This window comes from Hetaerina americana, unplaced genomic scaffold (assembly GCF_022747635.1).
Source record: "Hetaerina americana unplaced genomic scaffold, ioHetAmer1.1.p SCAF_1, whole genome shotgun sequence".
NCBI classification, from domain to species: Eukaryota; Metazoa; Arthropoda; class Insecta; order Odonata; family Calopterygidae; genus Hetaerina; species Hetaerina americana.
In genome coordinates this window covers 37820487-37843494 of record NW_027286069.1, presented here as the reverse complement: position 1 = coordinate 37843494, position 23008 = coordinate 37820487, and the positions used below count along the sequence as shown (strand labels likewise).

General features: G+C 34.2%; 1 protein-coding gene across 4 annotated transcripts in view; it reads left to right on the top strand.

Annotated features, from left to right (window-relative positions):
• The window catches only part of cyst (rho guanine nucleotide exchange factor 18 cysts), a 96644-nt gene that overhangs the window by 55520 nt on the left and 18116 nt on the right, over positions 1 to 23008 (top strand). For 3 of the 4 annotated variants that reach the window (XM_071588395.1, XM_071588387.1, XM_071588411.1), the window contains 10 exons: positions 1825 to 1881; positions 2002 to 2048; positions 2129 to 2220; positions 4703 to 4807; positions 5005 to 5472; positions 11462 to 11616; positions 11742 to 11874; positions 14045 to 14202; positions 16938 to 17047; positions 18529 to 18549. In XM_071588395.1, coding sequence (XP_071444496.1) covers positions 1825 to 1881; positions 2002 to 2048; positions 2129 to 2220; positions 4703 to 4807; positions 5005 to 5472; positions 11462 to 11616; positions 11742 to 11874; positions 14045 to 14202; positions 16938 to 17047; positions 18529 to 18549 — 1346 coding nt within the window. The remainder of the gene's footprint in view (positions 1 to 1824; positions 1882 to 2001; positions 2049 to 2128; positions 2221 to 4702; positions 4808 to 5004; positions 5473 to 11461; positions 11617 to 11741; positions 11875 to 14044; positions 14203 to 16937; positions 17048 to 18528; positions 18550 to 23008) is intronic. The other variant, XM_071588403.1, reaches the window with a different exon arrangement.

The following is a 23008-nucleotide window of genomic DNA, read 5'->3' as shown; positions in this document are numbered from 1 at the left end:
CATGTATTAGTATTATGTCAAAAATACTTAATAATGTTAAGTAATTTCTCATCTAAATTAATGAATCTATAACCAATTTGCAAAACTTAATGGTTAAAAGGCTTGTATGTATGTTATATCTTTCAAAGTATTTAAACTAACATTAACTAGGGCCCATATGGAACTTATTAATTTTCTGAAGAATCTATAGTGTAAGATGCCTAAATGCATTGAAAGACTATGATGGTACATAATCTTTCAATGCAAAATTAAATGAAGAATACAATGTATCTTTCCACTGTCTCATCATCATCAGGGCATCATATCTTTCAATGCATTTAACATCAATAATACTACCTTTTAGGTAGAGCAACAAATTATGATGTACTTGGAATGTATGGTTATGGTTTGGAGAGTGTCATAGATGAGAAGGCAAGAGAAGATAAAAAGGCAGATCACTTTTCGGAGTGGTTATGTTTTTGGGTAATTTGCATTTCTACTCACCTACGTTAAGCTTTCAATCTTTAATATAGCAATCTTAAGAGCTAAAGTACTGTCGGAAACTTGATAAGGCAATGGAAATTATTTTTGGTTGACAAAATATGTGGAAGATTTGAACTATCATTTAAAATTAAAATATGCAGATGGAAATAATTTCCAATTGACAAATTGTTTTTTAGTTTTTAGATTTGGGTGAAGTTGAGTTTTGGAGATTTCTAACAGTATGTTGATCTCATAAACATATTTTTGGTTGTTTTAATTATATCCAGAGCTCATATTTCATGGGTTTATAGCTGGTTTCTATCATTGCATTATCTGTGTGATGTTGATAGTATAGAAGTTTGAGTGAGTAAACTCTTTTAACTTGTTTTAATCATATTACAGTATTCTTATCCATTTATCAATTATTTAGTTTCTGTATATTGTAGTAATTATTTATTCCATTGAGTATCATAGCTATCTCTTTATATTTTATTGTCATGGACTATTAATTATGGAGTGTTTGTGAAATGTTACATCTAATTAGGTACAAATATTAATTTCCAAATATAGATTGACACAGAGTATAATTTGACATTTGATTAAATAGTACTGAAGTGATCTTCTTGTTAGTCATTTCATCATTGCCTTAAATAAGTTTGTATTGTTTGATTATAAGTCATTGACTTGCATCACATCATAGAACTGTAATCTATTCTGGTTGTAATGAAATTTTCTATAATCTTGAAGTAATGCCAGTACTGTGAGCTGGAGGGTCTGTTTTATATTAATAATAGCAGTTGTCTTTTTTTGTCGACATATACATGTATAAGTATCTTCAAGTATCACTTCTCCTGCTTTCTAGTAAACTTATTTGATGATAGATAAAACCATATCATGTAAATTAATCATATTGATGGACATTATTTGGGCAGTGCTTTAACCCAAACTCCTCGCATGCCTGTAATCATTTGCATGCTATATATACTGCTTATCCTCAATAGAGTAGTATGCATTGTTGTCACATTTGCATGGTGTACTTGATGTTAACGAAGTATTGATTAGTAGAAGAAATAATTAACTAGATCCCCATAGAATGGACGCTTAAAAGTCACTGAGAATTAATAATCATTAAAAATCTCTAACTCAGCATTTTACAATCAAATTTTTGTTTTTATTAATTGATTTAATGCATTTGAAAGAAGATTAAGAGCTAGACACTTGAACATTTCAGAACATCATATACACACCCTTACAGTAATTCTGTTATGAACTCAAATAATTTTGGGTATTTTTATTTGCAGTTTTTACATCCTTTAATTGGCTCATGAATTCTTCAAGCATTTACTGAATCTTTTTTTCCAGTCAAATAATCAGTGAAGAAAAGGAAGGGGACCATGGTAGTCATCATGAAAGTGTAAAGTAAGTTATTATTGTTGCTTTTCTTTTGCTTCTTAACATTTTTGTTGTTATAAATTAATGTTATTTTCATATTTTTACCTTTAATGGCCATTCATTGTATTAAAGTAAGATTTATTTCAGTTTTTCAGATGAAGTTCCACTAGTTCCATTTGAATTTTTGGATGAAGGTAAGTCATATGTGCAATACCGGTTCTCTTTAAATATTTATTTGGATTGATACTATTCTAATGATGGCATTTTAATTCAGGTCCTATCACTGCCAATGATTTGGAAACTGATCCATTTCTTGGTCTACAAGATGAAGAACCTGATTCATGGACACCAACAGTGGGCAAAGAGGTATTGTAATGAAATATTCAGAAGCCATAGTTGAGAGTTTTTAATAAGGTTAATAATGTGGTGTACAGATGACTAGAAATCATGAATATCCCTACTGACTCTTCTGACTGAGGCTGAGGAATGTTAAATTTTTCGAATTGTCTAATCATTTTTCTTCTTCCGTCCACATTTAAAGTTCAACTGTCTCAATTCAATTTAAATATCAAGTTCTGTCTGTGTCTCTACAAAATGCATTATCATCGGGTAGTACTTCAGCATAAATGCGCTATTCTCATAAGTTTGCCAGTTCCCATTAAGGGTTATTTTTACAGGATTAGGAACCACTTGGCGAATCATGGCATGCATCTCATGCATCTTATTGCCATCTCATTTTTATGTCGTAAAAAATCATTTTTTGCATTACTTATAACTTTTTCAAGAGTTGATATTATATTTGCCTTAAGGAGTACAACATGTTTTCACAATGCCCTTCCATAAAAGGTTAAATTCCTATACATCATTTAGATGTAAGAATGGCACCTACCTATTGGTATCATTTTCTGTGCAAAGTGATGGTTATTTGTCTAATGCTTATCATTCTATAACCTTGTGAATGTTTCATGTGACTCGGTATAGGTGAAATTCATCAGATATGATTTTATTATTTCTATCGTTATGCATAGAATTTGATATGGCAAGCACATTGATATCTCAGTATATGTGTGTTCCCATTCAAATAATCTAGCAGTAAGTAGCAGCTGACAGCAGTACTCTTCCAATTTAGATGAACATATTATGTTATAAGGAAAACCTTCAAAGTGCATATTATATTTTTCAGTCAACAGAATTGAAGTTTTGTTTTATTTCATGCAGTGTTTTGCTTATATATCAATTAATCAAAGAGCATTAATGTTATCCCTTCTAAAAATTGTATTGATTCAAATTGATTGATAACTATGCAATGAAATTGAGGTTATTTTTTCTAGTAGACTGAATATGGGTTTCTAGGTTTTCCTCTTATGCTAACAATATCACATTTGCAATAACTTGCTCCCCACTATTAATTGAATTTCTATTCATTTATTTTTTTATTATATTTAAGAGTTTAAAGAATTAGAAAGGAACCTTTGCTTTGTTAAATGTGGACAATTCTACCAATTTTGCCTATATTCTGTGTTTATATAGAGCCAAATTTTGAAATATACTCAAAAACACATAGCTTGCACTTTGTAGATGAATTAAAGTGACTTGTAGTGTTGGGTTTTCTAGAGGAATTACATATTTTACAGATAAATTAAATTTATTTTCTTGTCTCTTTGTATTGGCAACATTGGAAATGTATCAAAATGATGCATCTAACTTTTATACCATTCACTTGTGAAATTCTAGGTGTTTTCTCATCCAACCAGGATCATGTTTGTGCATTTTTCAGACGATTCCTACAAATTAAACTGCATCTTCAATTGCAGGGCTGGTATGCCTTTTTCAGTTATACAGTTTAGTGCTGCAGAGGGGTATCATGTGAAGGAAACCATGTGAATGAGTGAACTTTTAACTAATAATTTTCTGTGTTTCTTTTGTCAACTTCTAGAAATTTTAAATTTGTTTAACAGCTTTCCTCCGTCAGTATAATAATTATCTAGCTTTTCATCTTGATGCCTAATATCCCACTTGCTGATTGCTTATTACAAACCTTCTTTATTTTCACAGCCCTTTCAGATATTGATTTCTAAACTACTTCACTATCCTTATATTTACTCGTAATACTAGAAAGTAAATTCTTAATTTTTTCCAAAAGCACTGAAAGTGTTTTTGGAAGCTATGTCTTAGTTTGCAAATGTTTGATGATCAATATGACTTCCTTGTTTTAAAAGAACATATAATCGAATATTGCTGCATGATGCGGATAAAATAAATCAATTTTTGAATGTAAGGCAACTCTTTCATTGACTTAAATTTCTTCTACTTAACAAGCATTGGGAGAGAATTTTAGAAATATTTATATTTAATTAGTTGCTAATTTATTTTTAATTTCATCATCTATTAATTTAAGCAAATTTATTTAGAGGTTGATTAATATGTTTTGAAATTTGAAAATTATGTCCTAGGATTTCACCTACTCCTCACTTTCTGGATGAACAGGTGAGAGAGAGATTACCAAGAGGTATTGCTTGGTACCCATGAGCAACTTAAGTGTATATCGGGGAGAGTGTCTCTCTTGAGTTGTTTTTTAAGTTGTTCAATGAATTTGTTTTCTTTTAATACGTCTTACAATAGGGCCAAGCCATTTATTCAATCTCAACGTCACAGTTCATAGTTTGGGTTTACCTGATTTCATATTTATTAGGATTTCAATTGGACTAATCAATTTACCTTATTACTTTTAACAAAATGATATGAAAACTCCTGTAGCCATAATGAGTTTTTAAATTATTAATTTTATCTTATCATACTTTGTATAGTTTCTATATATGTGAATATAATTTTGAAAATTTTTATACAGGTAACAAAAAAGCTCAAGGAGAAGGAAATTAAGCGACAGGAGCATATATATGAGTTTATATTGACTGAAAAACACCATTGCCTGACATTGAGGGTCATGCAAAAGGTATGTTATAACTTAGGATAAAGTTTTCAACTAACTACATAATATTTAGTTGCTTGTAAGTATAAAATGCTCTCATCATCATATGAATTTTGTTCAAAAATGACTGTTTAAGCAATCCATTATATTTTAATAGAGAATTGATTTTGTTATGAAAGTATTTCCTTGGGCTAGTCAAATTTTTTCTTTTTCTTGTTTAGGTCTTTGTTGAGGGTCTGCAGAAATATTTCCAGCTGGGTTCCAATGTTGATCGGATGTTTCCACGTCTCTTGGATCTGACAGAAATACATTTAGGGTTCCTAGACATGTTGAGAAAGCGCCAAAGGACTGGTGGACCTGTAATAGAATCCATTGGAGACATTCTTCTTGAGCAGTTCTCTGGTGAAGGTGCTAGTCGTCTGAAGTCTGCATATGGTGAATTTTGCAGCCGCCATCGTGATGCAGTGGATATATACAAGTATTATCTTCAACATGATCGACGGTTTGGAGAATTTGTGCGGCACTGTCAAGCTAACCCACTGCTTAAGAAAAAAGGAATCCCTGAGTGCATTCTATTTGTAACTCAGCGATTAACTAAATATCCCCTGCTGATTGAACCACTAATCAAGACAGCCAAGGATAACAAGACTGAGAGAGAAATGCTAGGAAGGGCTCTTGCCTTAGTCAAGGTTGGGACTGCTTGATGTTCATTCAGAATATTAGACCCTGTCATTTAAAGTTGTATTTAGTTTTTATGCTTCTATAGTAATAATGAAAAACCTCTTTTATCATTAACTGCAAGAATTTTTCTTGTAAAACTATTATTGTATTGGTATGCAAAAGTTATGAATGAAAAATTAGCACTCATGGTGGTTTGATACTTAAATTGCAGGGAGAATATTGAAACGTACATTACTCAACATTTCAGCCATTCTTAAAATTTTTGCCAGCCTAGTTAACAGAAAAAAATCATAATGCTGAAAAAATCAATATTTTTTTTGGGCATATTTATATTGAAAAGATGTCATTCAGGCCCATACTGAGCTTGACCTTTTGTTAGGAACTTTCATATTACTAGCTTCTTTTAATGAAATGTATTCTTTAGTATTCATATGTTCTAGTCTAGAAAGACATGAAGTTTGTATGTTCTACACGAAGAAGCTAAAGAATCATTTTATTCCCTGCCACATGAAGTATATGTGAGATAACAGTGCAAGAACTTGAGCTAATGTTGTACAACAGGGTGTACACTTCCTTATCACTCACAAATATTTACTCCAGAAAAGCAAGAATAAATCTTTGTGATTAGTTTCATTATAAATTACAGAAGAGATTGGATATATGAACCACAAGACCTGAAAGTCATTCGAAAAAGTATAAAATAAATAAAAATCAGGAGGTTATTAGACATCTTAGGTGAAGTTTCCCGTAGCCATCATGCAAGTTTTCAGGGGTGAAACTATTTTCTCCACAAACGATTAAAATTTAGCACTTCATGATTATGTAATTTTTATCATTTAATTGAATTAAAAATAACAATGTATCTTTCAATTCAATTTTATTCGGTGCAAATAGTTTCAATGCATTATAATAATAATAATACATTTATTTGTCCGGAGATTTGTTGCATATTCATACATACACAAATATAGGGCACGTCAAATATAATTTTCACAATTTCACAATAGAAGAGATACAATATATATACCAATACACTAGTATAATTATATATAAATTGTTTAAGCCAGAATTGACGCATTGCGACAATTCAAGGTATTCATTTACAGAATAGAACATATTATTTTTTAAAAGGTTAAACAGCTTTTTCTTGAAAACAGGTACTTTTGTTTCATATTTGATTTCATGGGGAAGTTTATTGAATAACCTTAAGCCCATTGCTTTGGGCCCATGGGCAGTATTGTGTGTCCTGACAAATGGTTGGTGCAGGTCATTGCAGGTCCTTGTATAGTGACTATGGTAATTGTGGTTGGACTTGTAATGGGAAATATTACCCTTTGCATGTAAGATGACATTAAATATATATATGCAAGGTACTGGTAATAAACCAAGTCTTTTGAAGAGAGGTTTACATGGTGCATTGCAAGGAGCATTGCTCATAATGCGTATAATCCTCTTTTGGATTTTGAAGATTATGCCCACATGGGGAGAGGAAGCCCAGAAGAGGATACTGAAAGTAACACGAGAATAAAATTCACCATAGTAAATGGATAGAAGGACCTCTAAATTTACAGAATACCTAATATTTCTAATAAGGAAGCATAGGGAGCTTAACTTGCTGCGTAACTTGAAAATATGTTCCTCCCAAGACATGTTTTTCTGCAGGATTACTCCCAGGAATTGGGTACTGGGCGTCATCTTCAGGTGCACAGTTACACATACAGGTTGGTTATATATATGTGATGGAGGGGAAAGGGGTAAGGGGATACGGGGGTGGCTGTAATTGGTTGAAGTTGGTGGGGGTTGTTGAGGGAGGTAGGGGTGAAGGTGAATGGGGAGGGTAAGGTCCGGGGGCAATGGAGGTCAGGAAGGTTCATGAGGCATTTTCTTCAATGAGAGAGAGGTTGTCATCAGTGGGGAATATCTTTGAAAAAAATGCCAATAAGGATATGCCCTTTTTCCACTTGTCTTCTCATCTCCAGGTTTTCCAATATGTCCATTTTACTTCCTTTTTCGACAAAGTGTAGGACGTCAGGGGTGAAGTCACTCGTGTGTCCCTCCTCCAGCAGATGACTCCCTAAGTGAGAGTTGGATGGTTTCTTGTGAAGGAAATTTCTCCTGTGATCCTCTGCTCTTGTTAGGAAGGATCTCCCAATCTGCCCCATGTTTTTGGCATCACAATCACTACATTTAAATGTGTACACTCCACTTTTTTCCAATTTATCAGGCCTGGCTCTTGTTCTATTAAAAAAGCATTTCAGATTGTTTCTGTTATAGTGGGGGACCGTAAATTCGTCTTTGGGAAATACCTTTCCTATTTTAAGGGATACATATCTGTAGAACGGTAATTCGCACCATTGCATCCTTAACTTTAGGGGGATGGTGAAGGAATTACACTGTTTTATTCCTTATCTTTTTAGCCAGCATTGAGTCTATATGTAATGGAAAGATACATTGTTTTTTTTACTTCAGTGATAATAGATTTCCACAAAGTTAAGCCTGAAAAGGTGGGATATATTTAGCATTTAACATCAACGATGGTTCTTTTAATGACTTGCACTGTTGGGATGTTTCTTTTTTTATATCTTGGCGTTAATGTTGTAAATAGACTCATATTAAAGGAAGGGTATCGATTGTGCATTATTAATATTTAGAATCATATTTTAAAAAAGTAGGTTTTGCTCATCTGTCCTAAAATGATGTTTGAAAAATTTACCAGTGTTCTGTATTCTTTGCCCCAAGTCACTCAGTATGGAATTAAGCATTCAATTTCCATTGAAATATAGATGGTTTCTGAGAATGAATTAGAGTAAAAATGATGTACTCTTTTATAATCTTATAATTTTTCATTGAGACAGTTTTGGGCCATCAAAGATGAGGTTTTACTTGATTAACATTTGACACTAAAAAAAGATGTTTTTGTGGATTCAAAACTACTTTTTTGGGCGTAAATTTTAGATTTGTAATATTCAAGATGAATTAATGAGCATTGACTATAGTTAATGTCACTGTATCAGACTTGAACGTTGCTGTGTATTCACTTAAATTATGTTAAAAGTAAGTTTTATTTTGATTAATTGGGAACTGCTATCTTAAATTCCAGTTATATTTACTGATCAGCATTCATCTCAGCTAATTTTTCATATTATTATGGTTAATTTTCCATTCTTCTATTAGTTGTAACATTTTAATTGAAATACTGAATACTATAACTACATGCGGTCAAAAGAGGTTAATATTTTGTCACATATTAACTGCAGTGTGGAGATTTTGACCCAGCATGTTTAAATATCTCTCTCTCAGAAGTTTGCTGTATTCTTATTCTAACATGAGTTTCCATTGCATTGTGTTAATGCTTCCCTGTTTTGTTTTTCCTTTAGGCTTCCTGGTAGTTTGATTTGTGAAAATTTCACTAATGAAATGTCCAAGTTCCTTTTATACCTTAACAAATTATAGTAATACTGACTTTAATCCATTTGGAAATTGCTAGTGTTTAGAACATGAAGCCTGGAGTTTTTTCCAGCAATGTATACAGTTTGCTTGTTTGATTATCGTGAATTATGGTTGCTAAGCAATGTGGTAGAACCTAGAATTTATATGGAAGTCTTCACAAATTGCCACCATTGTAGATTCTACTTAGCTTGCCACAACTCTTCTTGTCCTGAGATGTCCGAAATATTTAATTTACAAAAGAAACTTTCCATATTTACTGGGTAGTCTTGTGTTTCTCACTGAGGCAAAAATGTTGTAAAAGACTAAAATTAATATTGATTTTTCTGTATCAGTTATTTCATGAAGTCATTACCATGAACATGGCCTGTTAACGTGATGCATTTTGTTCACATGTCCATGATGTTAATTCTTAATCTAGTTTCTCTTCATTCCTTTCTTTGAATCTATTGGCTGATTAACTTGTTTTATCTTTCTTTCCAAGTAGAATCTTTGTCACACAGCCATAAATAATGGATTACCATATCTCATGCCAATGCCGACAAGTTTCCATTTTCAATTCTATTGGTGTTCATGCTTGTACTCTCTGACCCTTATGTTGTACCTACTTGTCCTCCTCTGCATCTCTCTCCGCTCCTCTCCCAGGGTGCCTCTTTGATTTGACTGGCTTCCACCACTCTCACAGTCAGGAACATGCAATATCTGAGCATTCACTTGAAGTAATGACACAGTACAACCAAAAGAAAAAAAAAGTTTTGCTCTTGTCCATTTTTAATGAAAAATTGACCTAATGATCACACAACCTGGTAGTGGTCTGTTCATTTTCCCACCTCCATTACACATATATTTTGTATGTTCCAATCACCTCAACATCCTGGCAGCTTCCTCTAGCCTCTAGAGACTCTAGTTGCTTCTACTATCCCTGGCCTCCCAGGTGCACTGACTTTATTTACTCATACTGCTTTTATATGTGATACTCCTTATCATAATTAGAGTAAAGGTATCTGTGACACTACTGAGACAAATAACTTTAAAAGTGCATTTATGGAATGCTAATGTGACATGCTGGTTGGTGTTCTTAATGATTGGATAGTATCTTGGAGATGAGGTTTCTTCCGGCACTTAGTTATTTAAAGTGATTAGAGTACAAAAGACAAAGGACGAAGTGGTATAGAATAATAGTTTCTTTTGAGAATGATTCATTCATTTGGTATCAGTAGAAATAAATTAAATGGCCTTCATTTACAAAATGCCTCTTACAATGTAAGCCATATGAACGTTTGCCTTGTTTCCCCTATTTCCCTTAGTTATCACTCTGTCTCTTAATCTAGTATTCTTGAATGCAAAACATTCTTGTTAGCCTTATATGATTGATATAGAATTTTCTAGTACCAATACATGTGCTGTCTAGTTTCCCAAATCCTCTTTGAAACTTTCCTGGGTATCCTTAAGCTATTACTAGGCTTAATATTTTAGCCATAACTTCATGTAAATAATGTAAGTCTATCTCTTGTTAAAGAAATGTTATGTTTTAAAATATTTTGTTAGCCTCACTCTGATCACTTCTTTCACCTTAATTAGCCCTCTGGCAAAATAAAGTTGCAGAATAGGGCATAATAGGGAAAACAGAAACTGAAAGAGGAAGGTAATTAGATATTATAAGGGAATAAGACGTGGAAATCATTTTTATTAGTAGCTGGAGAAAAATAAAAGCTATTGAAGAATTTGACCTCAAAATAATCTTGCCTTCCTCTAGCATGTTGTTACTATAGCTATTAAAATTCCACATTTTGAACATGAACATAGCCTGTTGAGTAGCCAAAAGCAAACAAATCATTCTCTGTGATTAATCCATCTCTTCGCATATCTATTTTTACATTTCCTTAAAATGATTTCTCAAGTGGCATATTATTCCAAGAAAATTGTGCCTATTCCTTCCCAACTCTGAGTTGACTATATTTCGATTCTTTGCTTCATTCTTATGTGCATCTTTGTTAGCCATTGTTCTCCCAAGTACCAATTCCATGGTGCTTTTAAACAGATGAATTCTAGATTCTTCACTGAGCTACACTATAAATAGTATTATCTCAGGATCTTAAATTCGCTTTTGCATTATTATGCAACATCATTATCATTTTTCTGGCCAATAAAATCCTAGGGTGAAGGACAGTTTGTAATTTTTGGATGTGGTATTATTGAAAGAGACATGAGACTTAACATTTATAAATGTGAATCATACATTTAAAACTTAAGTTGTCACTAATTAGTGAAACTAATATTTTAATGATTTAAGTATCAATGGCTTTTATCTGGCCACTGGAACTCTTGTCAGGAAAAAGCAAGGGTGTGATAGAAAAATTATATTTTTCTCCAGTATTTTAATTAAAGTGTTAGTTTTTTTCTTATGAAATTCAATGTAGCATTGAAACACTGACTTCTGTGAATGCTATTGAGTCTATATGTAAGGAATCACAAGTTTTTCTTTTGCTCAAAATGTTTGTTTAATAAACCAGTGTTGACTCATAATCACCGTGAATTATGCTATTTCAGGAAATTCTTGTTGAAGTAGATGCTCAGGTTGCAGAAAAGGAGAAGGAGGACAGGAAAATAGAAATATATAATAGAATAGATGCAAAGTCTTTTACTGTTCATCGAAGTCTGAAGTTTAAAAAGTCTGATATATTATCAGCAAACAGAAAACTAAGGTAATTTTTTATCATCATTGAACCTTTTTGATGTTTATTTTCATCCACTCTATTTGTTCAATGTTAATTGCGACTGAATGTTCATATTTTTCCAACTAATATTCATGCTTATTATGTTATTCTAGGTTTGAGGGTGTTGCAATGTTGATGCAGGGTCGAAGCAAGATGCAAGTAGTGCTTGTTATAGTTCTCTCAGATGTTTTATTTTTCCTTCAAGAAAATAATCATAAATATTCGTTTTTTACACCAGACAATAAGGTATCTATGCATATAATTAAAAATATATCATAATAGTTTATTATAAAATATATAATGTTCTATTGTTCTTATAGTCTTGAAACAATTTTCCTTTATCTTTGAAATTCAGCATTACTTTTCAATTTAGTCATGTATGGACTAAAATTATTTGTTTGCTTCTTTGGATTATTGAATAATAATTGTAGAGACAGATTTGTGTTTAGTAATTTACTCTAGGTCATTTCCTTTCAGCTATGGTGTGTATGTGTGTGCGTGTGGCAGCACACAAATATATAAAAACATTGATTAAGGTTTTTAAAGCACAGAAGCCTGAAGAAAGGACACTCACATATGTAGTTTTGACATTTTGACAGCATGGATGTCATCATCAGAATGTTGTTCTCAGGGGAAGAGCACAGATGATATGTTTGGGGGAGTGAGGGAAGGAGAGGACAAATAGGAAATGGACAAGGAGGTGGGAGGGGATTTGTCGCCGGCTATTGGGTGGATTTAGTGGGCTTGATTCAGCTAGGGAGGCTTAAATGCCATCAAAACAAAAATCAAAACTACATATGTGAGTTTCCTTTCATTGTATTTGCATGCACACACACACACAAATTCTCACACTGACACACAGAATCCAACGCGCGCGCACACACACACACACACACACACACACACGCAAAATCATAAAGAATCACATACACACACACACACAAAATCATACAGAATCACACACACACACTCAATATCATACAGAATCACACACACACTCAATATCATACAGAATCACACACACACACAAAATCATACAGAATCACACACACACAAACAAAAAATCATACAGAATCACACACACACACAAAATCATACAGAATCACACACACACACACAATCATACAGAATCACACACACACACAAAAAATCATACAGAATCACACACACAAAATCATACAGAATCACATGCACACACACACAAAATCATACAGAATCACATGCACACACACAAAATCATACAGATCACACACACACACAAAATCATACAGAATCACACACACACAAACAAAAAATCATACAGAATCACACACACACACAATCATACAGAATCTCTCACACACACACACACACACACAATCATACAGAATCACACACACACACACACAAAATCATACAGAATCACACACACACACACACAAAATCATACAGAATCACACACACACACAAAATCATAGTCACACACACACATGCACACACTCACACAAAATCACACACATGCTCAAACACAAAATCATACATACACAATCACACAAGTACATAATCATACACATGCGCAGTCACAACCACACACGTACATACATACAAACATACTCTCCGCCCTACCTCCTTTCCCATCCATCCCTAATGGTGCAAATGACCTTAGCTGTCGGTGGCCTCCCTGAAAACTATTACTACTGTTATTACATATTCTCAACGATGTTGAAGGGTTGCTTCTCATATGCAAAAATAAAAAGCAATTGCAATGTGACACAAATGTACACCTTTAATTAATTTATGAATCATTCTGAGTCGCATCTTTACCAAATTTTGAAGCATAAGTGAAAACAAATGCCTCTAAACAGCTTTCTAGTAAAAAAGGAATTAGTTACATATCATATATAATTAACAATATATTTCAATTATTTTTTGCTTTTACAAATTTAGTTAGCATTTCTGGTTGCTTCATTTTGCAATAGAAGAAAAGGTGAACATGATCCATGATCCTAAACAACATATGCTTAATTTTCTTTGAATAAACCTTGTACATAGTATAGTATCATAATATTTTTTCAGTATGGAATGTATTATTCTATTTTAAATTAATTTATATGCTAGAAGTTGTTTCCCTAAACGAGTTTTTGGCTTTACGAGAAAAATTGCAGAACGGACTATGCTCATATTATGAGGTTCCACTGTACTCTTTTAAAAGTAATCTCTAATTTTCAAGTATATATTAATTTCTCTCTCTTCTTATGTCATCATCAAAATGAAGTAAATTTATTGTGAGAAAAATGTAATCATGCAGTAGGAAATTTTTATGAGTATAATGCCCTTCATATTGCCCTTATAGCTAGTATATGATATAGTTTTGTGTTGAACTTATTGGTGAAGAAGACTCGAGAATTTTTCTAATTGTAATGTGTTTGTATTATAGGCCGGGGTTGTATCACTCCAAAAACTTCTTGTGAGAGAAAAGGCTGGACAAGAATCTAGAGGAATTTATCTTATATCATCCAATCCTGCTGATCCTGAAATGTTTGAGCTGAAAGTTCATAAGCCAAAAGAGAAGCAAGTGTGGATTGAAGCTATTAGGTGGGCATCATCAGACTTGAGTCATCATTTGTAATTTCATTTGCAGTTAAATCAAGTTGACATTATTAAATAAACCTTTGCCATTTGAAAGAAGCTATTTTGGTAAGATCCTCATAAAATGAAGAATTGTGAGATTGAGGAAAATGCATATTGTTAAATGATGGGATATGTCCTGAGCAGAGCTTTTTTGCACAGGCCAATTTGAATTCTTTTACAGTGCACTGAAGTATATGTTGGGAGAATACAAAAAAATTGAAAATAGTTGCTACTTTGTAATAAACCTAGGAAATTCTCTGGTGTCATTATTACTGTATGCCATTTGACCCCTTTCTTAGTGGCTGTTGGAGGAGTTGAGATGAGAGAGTTTCACATCTATAGTATGGTTAACTCATATGGTAGTTGTAAATTGAGGTGTTTCAAGTAATGGTAGTGTGGGTGTGGGGATGAGTAAATCAAATAAGCCTGTGTATGACCATAGAAAGGGAAATTTGGTAAATGATGATGGAATATTATGTAAAGCATGTTGAACAAAATAAGAAAATAAATGGCATGAAGTGGAATTCAAGTAGAAAATAGAATAAGAAGGCACAAGAGGAAGAAAGAGACCAAAGAAAAGAATACATGCCATTGCGGTGATAGGCAGAGAAATTACTGCTGCATTTTTTCCTACCGTGATTGTGTCTTATAACTCTGTTTACACTAAGCACCAGTGACCAACAGTGAAACCCTGTCTACATTTGAGGGAAGTCATTGTGTCACACTTATTGAGGCTGTGTGCTCGCACTTAATCACAGGACATAATATCCTCCACATTCATCCTTGTTGGTAAAAAGTGATGCTAGCAGATATCTTTGCAATGGGCATACTTTGTTAGATATTGTGATATGGCTGTTTACAATACTATATTGTCAATTTTGAAAGGCAAGGTGAATATAAGTATTATTTTATCAGAATAAATTAATTTTCAGTTCAAAAAATGGAAATGGAAATATTTTGAACAGCTTCCCCTGTTCAGTTTCTAATGCAGATTGTAGTGGTAACATTTAATAAAATTGATTGGGAAACAAATGCACAAAGAAAAAGTATAGACATGAAAATGGACCTCCTTGTTTTCTCAAATAATTGCTGCAGGGTATTTTAAGTCCTCATTTAAAGAAATTTTGAACTGAGTCCCTAATGTGAAAGTCATCCAACTCTTCCATGTGAGTGCGTTTTACCAAGCAAATTTAATATAAACTTGCAAGGCATGGTGCAGACTTCATTCCCACTCCCATGTTTGAACAACTGTAAATTATAAGAAATATGAAAGTTGAAACCCAGAATAGAGCATATTAAAAGAAAGATTACTAGCCCCTAGCAAACTAAAGAAAGGCCATACAGGTAGCAGAAATTTGAAAAAATCAGAACTGTTGACTGTCCGACTCTGGCCTCTTTCATTGTACTGGGTGTGGTAACATTACTTCCTTTTTTAAAGGGATTTTGCTTTTGAAAAAAGTAAGTTATACTGCCGTACCCGGTATAAAGGCCATGACCATATTTGCTTAGGGTGACCTATTGTAAAAAAGGAATGCAGTGAAAAAATTGCGAACTGCTGTTGTAGGCAGACGTGGGGAAATATTTTGAAACCTGAGATAAAATCTATGGGAAAGCTATTAGATTATCAATAGAGGGATGAAATAAGGGCCATGTCACCTCTTGTCATGCCATGTTATCCAAAATAGTTCAAATACTGTTACTTCATATTCTGAGTTTTCCAGGATATTTCACTGAATTTGTACCTTCATTTTTATTTATTTATTTTGTATTAGTTTGAAAACAGCACTTCGGCCTTCACATCGGACTTTAAAACAATGATATAACAATATTACTATTACATACACCCAAGCCCTAGGTGGAGGAAAAACCACCTAGGCGGGAATCGAACCTGCGACCTCTGGTTTGGCTGGTGAGGACATTACCCCGCTACCACCGGGGTCGGCGGTTCATTCTTGAAATGACATTTTGGAGGAACAGCTGCTTCTTTCTTCAAGACTAGTCACCTGAAGATTGAGGCTGCAAAAATGTTTTGAAAACCTCCATTAAAACTTTTTTCATGGCTTTAAAATTTGATCAATTCCTTTAATGATAAAACATCTAACAGCTACCTACTTGGTATAAATTAAGTTCTTGGAAAGGTGAAGTTTCAATTAACCTTTTCTTATTTGGATTAGATAAGTGATAATTTAAGATTGCTCCTCAAGCCAAAATTCAATTCAAATTGGAAATGTTGACAGTAAAATTGCTGTATTACTTGAAACTATTACATTAAAAAGGCTCTGAAATAGTTCCCAGTTGAACTCAACCACTTCATAGAAAACTGACCATTCTTAAAAATTGTCACAGAATAATCACAGGTTTTCCATTTTGCTTTTCTCTGACAGATGTGGTATGAACTATGTTGAAATGAAATGAAATAATTGACTTTATAATTTCACACACTTTCCAATTTCCACTTTGCAATTCCACACAGAAGTGTGTGGAAAAACTAAGTCAATTATTTCATTTCAATATGTTATGCAAATTCCATAAAGTTACACCTGGGACAACAAATTTTATGAACTATGTTATTGCTAATGAATTTTGAGTAAGTCATATGTGTATTCAATGATGTGAGTTTAACCTTATTTAATTATATTATGCTGACAATTGGTTTTTATATTTTTACTCTGCTATAATTGGGAAATCATTTGCATTAGATCTGCTGTCCAGAACTGCCCAGAGGATGAAGAGGAAAGCATACTTTTGAGTTCAGAAGAAAAGAGAAAATTGCTTGATGCCAAGCACTCTCAAATTCGCCAGCTAGTTGGTATGTACATTTTATTTGCCTCATTTCATTACTTTGAGTAATTTGTTTGCTGTTTCACCACTTTAACTGTTAGTTTTCAGTGGTGGCTTTTCTAATTATTTCATTCGCATGTCGCATGGAAAGGTGCCAAATAGGGTAAAATCCAATCGGGGAATAAGGGACACTTTTAAATTTGGAAATTTAACCTGTGCTGATTTGGACTCAGTTATCAGGAAATGTCTTTTAACCTATCATATAATATGTTTGTGATACTTTTCGGTAGTGTTGTTAAAATGAGTAATCTAGTGCAGGAGTGGGTATGTCGCATCCATCTGGAGAACCTTCCATGTACATGAAATTGTGAATTGATTTTGATTTCCCCTGTTTTGGTGAGTGGTTGAAGCAGCAAACTAAATTCATTAGATGTATTGCTAGACATAAAAGTAAATAGAAGTGTTCAATGCAAAATGTCTTGAACTAAAATTTAAAATTGCTCCAATAAAAATGATTAAGTCCATCTGTGTACCTTTATCAAGTATCGTAAAATGACATTTAGATTTATTAAGTTCTTGAGGGAAGGTAATGGCTGTGTGACAGATGTGGAATGAAATTTTGATCCTAGTTTACTGACACAGTTCTGTTTCTTCAGTTTTGACTCATAATATGGTTTTGCCTTACAATTCTATCACATAACTTGTTAAAAAAGCATTCAGTTGGATTTGAGGCATTAACTTAATATTTTTGGGGCCTATATGCCATCACTAAATTTTTTATACTTATAAATAATGGTAATTAATGTAAGTTAAACCTGAGTGGTTGGTGGTCAAGAATGTCCTGGGACATTATTTTAGCTTTGACTCGCTTTAAAAATGTTATACATTCATGAAACACTTATAACTAGTTCCTTTTATTGTCGACTTTTTTAAAGAAAATTATGTACATATTTTCCCCAGTGAAATGCTGAAGTGATGTTTTGTCCTTAAACTTGTTTTTGAGCTATTTTGAAATAATTTTCATCAGGAAACATGTTTATTAAGGGTTGTATTGATGTTAGTAACCATTAATATTGGAAATGAATGATCAAAGGCAAAAAACTGTGTACTCACATTTATGAAGGGCTAATTATTCTTCATATCCTTTCACTGTAGTTATATTAATTTCATGATTAGTTTGTAGTATTGAGCTCACCAAAATTATGTTAATGGCCTTGTAGTGTGTACAACTTATAACTTCGTAAGTTGTCAAGTTCATATGAGGGAAAATTGAAACTTCAAGTTATGAGGTTAGGGCAGTATAAAATCATTTAAATGAGGTGGATGTAATTGGATTTCACCCATATTGGCACAAAAGTCAGAATAGCATCAAACTTTCAGATCAATTTATATTTGTACATTTTGGATTAGAACAGCATTATTTTTTCTACTTAATGGTGGATAGTTAATTTTTATTTGCCAGAGAACTGGATTTTAATGAGTTTCCTTTGTTTGCATATAATTCCTAAGGCAGCAGTATGGGATTTGAAGGTAATCTGTTCAAGTTATGTTGTGTATGGAATGAATCAATGGCCATCTTGCTGAATTGCTGGCTTTACATTACCTTTCATGTAATTTTTTTTATTTTAATGTTAAATTATGCATGGCCATAGGAAGAACTGCATCAGCATTTTTATATTTTGTGATATTAGTTTAGGTTGTAATTTTTGAAGATCTTGATCCAACTCTTTCCTCTAAGCATGATTATATATATATATATATATATATATATATATATATATATATATATATATATATATATATATATTTTTTTTTTTTTTTTAAGGTAATATACCGGTTAAGGTAGGTTTTTCGATGGACACAACTACCAAACAAATATTTTGTGACTACTAACAAAACACAACCCTAAATTCTACTCTACACCAGGTCCCTCTTCATCTCTGAGTACTTTCTTCCGCCCTTCATCCCGTCCAACATCCCTATCCTGTTCCTTCCCTTTCCACTTTTGCCCAACATTCTACCCTCTATCACAGTCTTCAACATCCCACTGCCGGTCAACACCCCCTTCATCCACTTTTCCTGCCTCCATAGGATTGCTCCCAACAAACCCCTCTCTTCGCCCACCATACCAAGTACTTCCTCATTTGTTTTCTTCTCTGTCCATTTCACCTTCTCCATTCTTCTCCACACCCACATTTCAAAAGCCTCCAGTCTATGTCTATCCTCCTGCTTCAATGACCACGTTTCCGCGCCGTACATAGCTACGCTCCATATCAAAGTTTTTACGAGTCTTTTCTTAACATCCTTACTCAAAGTCCCCGTCATCAACTCCCTCCTCCTCGTGAAAGCCTCTTTGCCTAGCGCAATTCTTCTCCTTACGTCCCTACTACTTTGACCGTGTTGGTCCAAAACACTACCGAGATACGTAAACTGTTCTACCTGCTCTAGTTTTTGCCCTCCTATTTTAATGTTAAGCTTGCCCTTTTTCTTTCTAGAAAATCGCATAACCTTTGTTTTATTAATGTTGATTCTCATCCCATACCTGTCGCACTGAATTTCCAATTCACTCAGCAATGCTTGCAGCCCCTTGGCTGACTGACAAACTAAAGCTTGGTCATCAGAAAACCTAACTGATTTTATGAATTCCCCGCCCACTTTCATTCCTACCTCTAGTTCTTCCCATGCCTCTTTGATCATTTCCTCTGCATACAGGTTGAACAGCAACGGTGATAATGGGCAACCCTGCCTTACACCCCTTCCTAACACTGCCCATCCTGACTCCCCGTTTCCCACCCGCACCTGAGCAGTCTGAGACATGTACAGGTTGCGGATTAGCCTCCTTTCCCTCCAATCTATTCCTATTTTCTGCAGAATACTCATTAGTTTTTCCCAATTCACTCTATCAAACGCTTTTTCGAAATCTACGAAACAGGCAAATACCTCCTGGTTGTGTTCTATATTCCTCTCGATTAATAATCTCATTACTGCAATGGCATCACGCGTACCTCTCCCCTTCCTAAACCCAAACTGATCATCCCCTAAGTAATCATTTGCCCTACTCTCTATCCTTTTGTTTATGATCCTGAGAACAACTTTAGCTGCGTGGGATATCAAACTAATTGTCCTATAGTCCTCACATGACGTGGCCTTTACCTTTTTCGGAATCGGAACTAAAACTGCTCTCACAAAGTCTTCCGGCCAGATAAGCCCATATAGCCTCTTCCTCCCACATTTTCCTAAGCATTTTAAAAGTTCCACGGCAATGTTATCTACCCCCACGGCCTTATTTAGTTTCATCTCCCTTAATGCCCTTTCTATCTCATTGTCTAGTATGCCTGGACCTAAGCTGTCTTCCTCTACGTCATTTTCTTTTTCAATGTCTAACTGTGTTGGTCTGAGTTCTTTACTATACAGTTCTTCTATATACTCCTTCCATCTCTCTTGGATCTTTCCTGCGTCAACTATTACCTTACCCGCCTTATCTCTTACTATTAGCATAGCTCTTCCTTTCTTACTTCCCGATAACGATTTAACTTTGCTGTACAGCGCACCGATTTCACCCTTCCTCTGGAGACTTTCCATATCCTCGCACTGCGTCTTCCACCATGCGTCTTTTGCCTTATTTGTTGCCCGCCTCAATTTATTGTTCAATTCTTTGTACTTCATTTTGCCTAATTCTGTATTTATATTCTTCCATTTTTGCCGCTCATCCATCTTTGTAATCATCTCATCCGTGATCCATGGTTTCCTAGTCCTTTGAGCGTTAACGGTTCCAATAGTGTCTTTTGCGGCTTTAGACAACCCTTTTTTGATCATTTCCCATTTTTCTTCGATAGTAATAAGCCCTTTACCATCCTCCATGATTTTCTCTACCGCCTGTTTGTATTCCTTCCTTTTCAACCCATTTAATGCTTCTACATTCCATTTTCTAACTCGCCGCCCCTGCCTTATCTTTTTGAAACGTACGCTACATTTCATAACAACTAAATTGTGGTCTGAGTCCGCATCCGCTCCCGGAAAGCTGTGGGAATTTATCACACTATTCCTAAACCTGTGTCTAACCAGGATATAATCTAGCTGATATCTTCCTGAGTCACCTGGCATTTTCCATGTATACCTGCGTCTTTTGTGGTGTCTAAACCAAGTGTTGGTGATGACTAACCCCTGTCTCCTGCAGAACTCAACTGCTTTCTCCCCGCGGTCATTCCTCGTGCCCAAACCGTAGTCGCCCACCTCATCACCATCTCTTCCTTCGCCTACCGTCGCATTCCAATCCCCCATCACTATCAAATGTTTCCCTGCAGGAACACACGCGATTATGTCCTCTAACTGATCGTATATCTTATCGACCTCTTCTTCCTTATGGTTGCTCGGTGGCATGTATACCTGAATAATAACTAAGTTCGTCGGTTCTGCTTTTATCTCCACTAGTAGTATTCTATCCGTTACCTGCTCTATGTTGACTACACTTCTTCCTACCTCTTCATTTAATACTATGGCAACCCCTCGTTGGCTCTCGTCCCCACCGCTGTATATTATTCTATACTTATCACTCCAGTAATCCCCGCTATCTTTCCATCTCACCTCGCATAGACCTAAAATATCTATATTTCCCCTTTCCATCTCTCGCTTAACATTCTCCAATTTCCCTGTCCTCATCATTGTCCTAACATTCCACGTTCCTATTCTAACTAATTTTGTCTTCTTCTCCTGCGTCTTCTGTCCTGCTGCTGCTGGTTTTATATATATATATATATATATATATATATATATATATATATATACATTCAAACACGAAATCCCGCCGAACGGCAAATAAATACTCATATATACAGAAACAGATATAAGGTAAAGGGATAGGAACACATATAAAGGACGAACACAATAGAGGTGGGGAAGGCGGAATCGAACATGTGTGTTCCTATCCCTTTACCTTATATCTGTTTCTGTATATATGAGTATATATATATATATATATATATATATATATATATATATATATATATATATATATATATATATATATATATATATATATATATAGATATGTGTGTGTGTGTGTATATATATATATATATATATATATATATATATATATATATATATATATATGTATGTATGTATTTATATACCCACACGCACACAATGTCCACTAAGATAGCACTGTCAAACAAAAACACGCACAATATAAACTCAGAAACTCACATGTATTCCGAATTTTCAGTGGCAATGCCACCTGCCTCGATATTACTGTGCTTATGTATATAAAAGCACAGTAATCAACCCTAAGGTCGGTTTGGTCGGTGATGATTGAGTTCACTCAGTACTAAGCCTGACAGTGTTTGGTTGATTGACTGATCATCTGAGGTGTAATGATTACCCTTTAGGTGTCTCTTGAGTGGAGGAAAAAAGTAAAAATTGCAAGGCGCTAGATCGGGGGAATAAGGAGGGTGTGGAATCGGTTCAAATTTCAGGTTTCGCGGAGCCTCTCCAGTTGTGCGCGAGGTATGTGTACGAGCGTTGTCATGTTGCAAGGTTATTGGCACCAGGCTGCCTTTAACACGACAAACTCGTCGTCGGAGGTGTTTTAGTCTGTATGTACTGAGAAAAATTTATCATTGCCCCTCGGTCCAGGAAATCGTTCACATAAACTCAGTGAGCATCCCAAAACACAGTCTAAAGAAGTTTCATCAACAATTATGGCTTTTCCAGGCTCGCAACCATGAAATTTTACCATGCATCAATTTACAGTAGACCTATAAACAGCATTGTCACCATAAACTGCTACCTTAAACGGTAGATTACCTAATAATATATATAGCCGACAAAAATAAGGGAGATACGTACAAAAGGACACTCACACACACACACATACACACAAATATGTGTGTGTGTATACAATGTTTTTTATATAAAGACATTTAAATAAAGTTACTATTTAATTCCTTCTCAGCTTTTCTTTAGTTATATATTATATTTCATCATTTGT